The sequence below is a fragment of the Pseudophryne corroboree genome, unplaced genomic scaffold (assembly GCF_028390025.1).
Source record: "Pseudophryne corroboree isolate aPseCor3 unplaced genomic scaffold, aPseCor3.hap2 scaffold_718, whole genome shotgun sequence".
In the NCBI taxonomy this organism is placed as follows: domain Eukaryota; kingdom Metazoa; phylum Chordata; class Amphibia; order Anura; family Myobatrachidae; genus Pseudophryne; species Pseudophryne corroboree.
In genome coordinates, this window is record NW_026970300.1 from 31720 (window position 1) to 38974 (window position 7255).

The 7255-nt window shown below is 40.6% G+C and overlaps 1 protein-coding gene across 1 annotated transcript; it reads right to left on the bottom strand.

Moving 5' to 3' along the window:
• Nucleotides 1–4438: 4438 nt before the first annotated feature.
• LOC135039863 (uncharacterized) lies at nucleotides 4439–6765 on the bottom strand. Its single transcript, XM_063954772.1, has 3 exons — nucleotides 6530–6765; nucleotides 6282–6425; nucleotides 4439–6177 (listed from the first exon to the last, which is right to left on the bottom strand). Exons 1-3 carry the CDS (start codon nucleotides 6684–6686, stop codon nucleotides 4970–4972), a joined length of 1509 nt encoding a protein of 502 aa, XP_063810842.1. The 5' UTR covers nucleotides 6687–6765; the 3' UTR covers nucleotides 4439–4969.
• Nucleotides 6766–7255: the final 490 nt, after the last annotated feature.

Here is a 7255-nt window from a genome sequence, read left to right on the forward strand (position 1 = left end):
TGATTTTATAAGCGCACGCTTCTTTTTAAGGTAGTTCAGCTGCCGCTGAGACAGCGGTATTTTGCCTTTAAGCGTGTTGAGCGCTATCTCACAAATGGCCGTGACTAAATCGTTTGAAGCGTTGGATAAAATAGCATTTCTTTGGATTGGTGTTGCTTTAATTAACGTTTTTAAAAGCACCCAATTACGTCTTATCCGCCCCGACATGTTCACCGTTGTTAGAATGGCAACAAGTGACTAAAGGTTGTACTGTTATAGCTTTATAGAACCACGCTTCTTAATGACAAAAGCGACAGGCTTGTCTGGTGGGAATAAGCCGCTTCGTAAACGATAATCGTCAAGAGCGTTGTTTCTTAAATCAACCAGCAAATACCCATAAGGGGCAGCCGTCGCGGATTCATAGGATTCGAGAAAAAAACGATGTTTCGATGGGTACATTTGTCTAGCCAGAATGCCCACCTGCATTTTATCCCTGGGGTTTTTGAACAGGACCATATATTTTGTGTTTAAATGTATAGTTCTGCTCTTTTTACCTTGACAAAATATGTTTTGGACAAGGTACAGGATACTGAGATTACGATGATGTACATACTTTGTGAAAGCCTTCTCAACCTCAGAATTATTACTTGCCGCGTCCATCAAATCATCAATCACTGTTAAATTAACCTTATCAGGGGGAAAAAGTTGATCATCGCTAAAAGACTCTGGTAACCCCTCTATAAAGCGCGTACCGGGGTAATCACGCAGAAGTTGGTCGTATATAGGTTGCCAACAGGTGTAAAACCAAACAACATTATCAGGTACATGAGTCATATGTGTTGCAGCGTGTTGCAACAGCGTTTTGACAAAATAACTTTTACCCGAATTGGACGGCCCCGCTAAAATACATGAGAAAGGGTGTTGAAATCTGGTGTCCATCTTAATAGCCGAACGGCAGTGTTGTGAAGTTGTCCGTAAGAGACCGTTTAGTATAAACACACCTTTGCGTCTTCTGCAAAGTACGCGTCTCTATCTGCCAGCACTTTTTCACACGTACTATACCGGGTTGACGGATCACAACCTTTTTCTGGTCATCGCCTTCGGGGTTTAAAGGATAATCTAAGACCAGTTCTTTCAGGCTGTCAAAGTTAACGTGCTGCGCATTATCAACATTGAGCGTTATACCTTTAACTTTTAAACAGGTCTTTCCGTTGTTTAGTCGATAGCCGTATGACTTGGGACCGGCTGAGACAAATTCTGTTATATGTGTGCCTGTGGGCAGTTCGCTGGTCAACTCACCTAAATAATCACCCAATGGCGGGCTCCAGTCACCGGGTCTACTGACAAAAATTACAGAATCGGTGTCGTGATAAAGACATCTATCTTGTAATCTATACAGTAGTTTGTACAGTTCAACACGTGCATAAGCCGTTGTAAAGATGGCTATAGTTACATTTGAAATTGCACCCCTGGTGTAATGATCTTTGGAATACTTCCAATTTACCATAACTGTATCATCGTCAATAAAATCCAAAGCGGACACGTCATAGTACGGTAAGAACGCGTATTCAAAAAGTTTGTCGGGGTCAGTCACTAGACACGTATTGGGCATGTTGCTACGTTGACCAAATTTACCCCATAAGGAATTTAAAAACAATTTTGAAATTTGTCTTTTAGCGGGGTTGATTTCTATGTGTTCGGGTCGTAAAGACACGCCTTCATTTTTTTGATAGGCGTCTATATACTCTTGGCGTTTCTCGGCGTCTGTACACCATTCGGGATAACCAGAGGCCTCTTGTTTATCCCTGAGGTGCGTTTTAATGTAGCCTGAAAACAATTTGTCAGATCTCTCATCAAAATGCCACACCTCATAGATTTTACATACCTTGTAACCCATTTCTACAGCCAAGTTTAGTTCCACGGTACACCATGTACCGATGAGCGCACGTTTTTCTGAATCATGAACGCACGGCTCAGTCTGTCCAGACTCAGCGCATGTGCGACATAATGGAAACATTAACTTGCCGCCCATTTTAACCGGCAGAACCGGAAAGAATAGGCCACGAGGTGGGTAAACTTTAACCCTGGCAAAACCGAAATACTTTGTGACATCACCAAAGTCCTTATAAATAATGCGTGGGTGCTGTATAGGATACGTTTTGGTTTTATTAACATACGGATAGAGGCTGGTGAAATCAAAATAGTGTATTTTTTCATCACAGCCTGTTTTGTGATACAGCTTTATGGCGTTTGTGCGCCCGCCATAAAGAGCATCACGTGGCTCCAAGGGTTCGGGTAAATCTTTACCCTTCAGAAAAGCCTGTAGATCCGCATCAGAATCTAGCATAGACTTCCATTCACAACCCCAGATTTCACGTATCTGAAATCCACAACGTTTAAGGTAGTGCAACTTTACCTGCGTCTTGTGGTGTAATTGACCGTAGGTCGTTTTAGTCAGTTTGTTTTTATCATCGGCGTTGTAACAAGCACCACAGCCGTGGTAAAAACAACCTTGGAATTCAAATGCAGTGGGTGTTCCGTTAATCACGGCATAACCATCCAGGCTGTATTTACCAACTTTCTTCTCACCCCCTTGTAAAGCGTGTCTTATACTCACCCCTTCTTTGTGTTCTATGTACATTAACCACTGTATGGCGGGCGTTGAGTAACGCTTCTGCGTCTTGTGATAGTTATCACCCGGTACAAGCGCCAGTGTCTTTTCCTGTAAAAATTTACACCGGTACATGGCCATGCATACGCTCGCCAACGTGACTAATTGAAAAGCCTCGATGTGACGTTTAACCACAACCTTTTTTTTTTTCTTTGTTATTAGAAACTCCTGTTCTGTCATGGCTATAACAGCAGATCTGAAAGCATCACAAGCTTTTTGTAATATTTTCACATCGTCTTTACAATATCGCACGAGCTCTTTTTGAAAGTTAAACGGTTTGTGTACGCACTGTTTATACCAAGCTGTAAACTCAGATAATTCATCAGGCATCATGTATTGTGGACCAAAATACTCTATTGACGGCATAGTTCCTATGTAATTTTGGTTATCAGCTGTGTTAAAAAAATGTGGGAAATAACCTTTGGTACCGTCAAACCCCATCGCCTTTGGTAACTTGCTAAGCCGCATGGGTAAAAAATTTAAAGAGTCGATAAATCTTATCTTCAAATCTTTTACCGTGATGCACATTATGTTGCCGCCTCTAGATAATAATTCAATCTTTAATTTCTCCTTAATCAGCTGGCGCAGCACAAAATATGCATCATAGCGACCTGCATTATGGGCTATGAATGTGTAATGCTCAAATTTTGGTTTCATGAACGTCTTTACAAAGTCTTCGATACACGCAACACCCTTAAACTCCCAGTCTTTCTCACCCGTTAATGTTAAAGCGTAACAGTAGTTTGGTATGTGCACACCCGTCTCCTGCATACACTCAAAATCATAAAAGATGTATTTCTTTGTGGGCTCTTCCGGCTTGATGGTTTGTATATAGCACAAATGGTTCGAAAACCCATCAACGAACACCTTACAAATGGGGCACTTTAGGCCTCTGCAGTTATGATCTGTTCGCCTGTAGAGACAACACTTGTCACAATATACATGTTCAAGACAGGATATTTTGTGATCAAGAGCTAAAGCTTTGTGTAGCTCTAAACACTCGTTTGATCGACAAAATACCCTACACACCGAACACCTTAAAGCCGTCACACCGTCGTCAATACAAGCCGGCCTGTGACAAGCCTTACAAAAGAAAAGACAATCGTGATTATTTCTATGATGGTAAGCGCTATGACAACGGACGCAGTAATATCGGGCACCAAGAAACGCTTTGATATCGAGTATCCCATAAAAGTGACAATCGTGATATAGCACAAAGATCGTGTCTTTGTAACGACTGTCTGCACTGTAGTATTTCCAAGACCCTTGACTGTAATAGAGGAGATTGATGGATACTTTTAAATAATTTTCAAAAATTGCAACATCGCTAAAGCTGACCGCTTTATCAAGCGGCAGATTCAAAGCTTTATGTAGTTGGATCGCTCTCTCCTGTATTACATGATCATTGGCATTGTTACCTTTATCCAGAAGTTTACAGACGCTAGCGGCCAAACACAGGTTATTACCTACGCGTCTGAAGTCATAGAGATATCTCTTTCTTTTATCTATTATTAAACTTTGGGGCAGGCGCTGTAAACTACGCCCAGTCAAACCAGACCCTGCCCTGTTTTTAAAAATACTGATCACAAATCTTAAGCCTGTGGATAATAAGAATTCAGCGTTACTTTGAAGCGTGTTTGTAATCTGATTCAAAAAACTGGCAGCGTCTAATGTTTCTTGCGGCTTACGATGCGAATAGATGGCATTGTGTAACCCACCCCCCTCCAATCTAAGCTGAACGCGGTCGGCCGGATCCACGCCCGCAAGGACACCATCGAGCATGGCCTGTATAGCCGTATGAATGGCTCGAACCCCCTCTACAAATGATGTAACCCTGTCCAAATTAACAAACCGATAGTGATTGTGGTACTCAACGGCTCTGAAATTCGGTCGTTGTCGTTCATAACTGTTAATTGCCTCTAAGTATACATGTTGCCGACCTTCGTCATTACCGGGTGACTCAACACGGCCTGCATCATCATATATGGGGCTTGCATCGCGCTCAATATTGTCAGCCTGTGATTCGTCATTCGGTAATGCATGGGGTGGGGATTGATCTAAATCTACACGCCTCGCACTGTGCTGACCGCCTACCACATGTTCCCTGTGCCGCTTGCGTTTTCTCAATTGGCCACCTACCGCATGTTCCCTGTGCCGCTTGCGCTTTCTCGATCTGATTAATGTTGTTACAGCCTGTTTCACCTTTGCGCGTCGGAATAACTGTGAGATCTTGTATGTTAAACAAGGTTTAATTCGTGGTTTTTTTTTACAGTCATTTAAATTTAAAACACGTTTCAAACCATTGCCTAGCATGCCTAGTCACGGATCAGTTTCATTTATTTCTGCAAAATGATGTATGTTGGCTTTAATAAATTCAGTGGTCTTAACCGACCGATCTATGTATTTTGACATGACATTCATATACGTCTCAACAACTTCTTTAACAATGTCTTGTTTACATTTACTACCGTGGCACACACCTTTAATGTGTTTTAACAAGTATCCGGCTTTTACGCCCATGTTCTCAACATCTTCCCGTATCTTACCCAACAGCGCGTAAAATTGTATTTCAGCGTCTTGGCCTAATTGTTCTGAATTTTGACATTCATCAACTATGTCGGGCGCTAGCCCTCGCGCCGGTACACAAGCATCAGCCGATGCGTGTACCAGGGCTGTCGTTGTAAAAATATTGGGCATTGATGTTACACAATCAACCGTTGTAGTATCACCAGGTATTCCTGCAACGGCTGATAATACTTCATCAGAACTATTCTGCGGATCTTGTGTCGTTGACTCTACACAGTTTGTAATAAGCTCTTGCCCATTTATGTCATCAATATCTGATATCACAGGATTACCGGCTATGTGTCTTGTTTCTGTTTCAGAGCAATCCTGTGTATCGGTAATAGTGATGACATCGGATTGCGACAATTGCTTAACATTACTTCTTGAGTCAATATTTGATAACAAACCAATGCCTGCTATGTGTCTTGTTTCTGTTTCAGAACAAACCTGTGTATCTGGAATTGTGATTACAGCGGATTGCGACAATTGCTTAACATTACTTCTTGAGAGACGCGATGCCCTCTTAACCTTTACAGTCTTTGTATTACCAGCGACATCCCGGTCTGCAGTGTTAAACGCTGTGTGTTTTGATGTTACAGCAACATCATTACTTACGCATGATACAGTTTGTAACGCGATCCTTCTCCGTTGCGGCTTATCATTTTCGGAATATGACAATTTTCTTTTCAGATCTGTAAATGTTGAATTATGACTTCTCTCATTCGTTCTTGGTCGAGCTGGCTTTCGTTTGTTCGGGACGATACAGCCGTTATGCACAGCCATAACTGATGACCTAGCAACGTCCTTATGTACAATTGCCGGCGTTACGAATTGATGGTTCTCCGCTTCAGCGGCGGTTGTGCGTTTTGATATTTTCCCGCTTGTACTAGGTCTGTGTATCTGCGCGCATGTATCACTGACTGTTGGTATCAAAGGAGCATAGCGTCTTGCTACAGCATCATCTGTAATACATATATTATAAAATAAATATAAACGACTCTGCATGTAAATCAGTATTTAAATCACCGCATAACAATATACCATATAACAGTGTTTGATTACACACCTGCTGCTGCGAATTGATGGCTTTCCGTTTCAGCGGCGGTTGTGCGTTTTGATATTTTCCCGCTTGTACTAAGACGGGGTATTTGCGCTACTGTATCACATCCTGATGGTATCGTCGGCGCATAACGCATTGCTACAGCGTCATCTGTAATACATATATTATAAAATAAATATAAACAACGCTGCCTGAAAATCAGCATTTAAATCAACGCATAACAATATACCATATAACAGTGCTTGATTACACACCTGCTTTATATTCGAATGTTTTAGCACGACCCCCTGTCGCGTGTGGGAAAAACGGTTGCTCATCAACAACATTGCTGTTCTGTATAGATGTGTTGTGACAATAATCAGGTTTGTTCAATATATCCCGTAGAATAACATCAGCCGTCGCATCATCCATTTTTGTGGCATCTTTAGCCGGTGAAAAATGAAAAATAAAAATAAAAAAAATAAAAAATATTACATACGGTATAAAATTAGAATAACATGAAAAAGCGATTCATTACTGAGAATATAAAGTGTGTACAGTTGACAACAAATCAGCACAACTGTACAAGGTTTATTTTTAATTCTTTAGCCGTGGAAAAATAAAAAATAAAATGAAAAATAAATAAAGATATCATGTTACTCACAATCTGGCGCCAATTCCAAAATATTATTAAAATCCGGTATAGCGCTGAAGTCTAAGCCAAAGGGACTATCAACAGACAAATCGAGATTCTCTGTATTTGTGATTACTGTCAAATCGTGGGAAATAAAAATGAGAAAATAATAATTATTTAATAATTACTATTTAATAATTACTTATCAATGTATCCAGACTGTTGTACGTTCATACTATTTAAACTTTTAAAAATGAACAAATTGTAGACCTTGACTATAATTTCATACTATTTAAACTTGAAATATAAATAAAAACGCGTCAATGTCCTTTATAGACATAGCTTACTTTGAGAGGTTTGATAACTT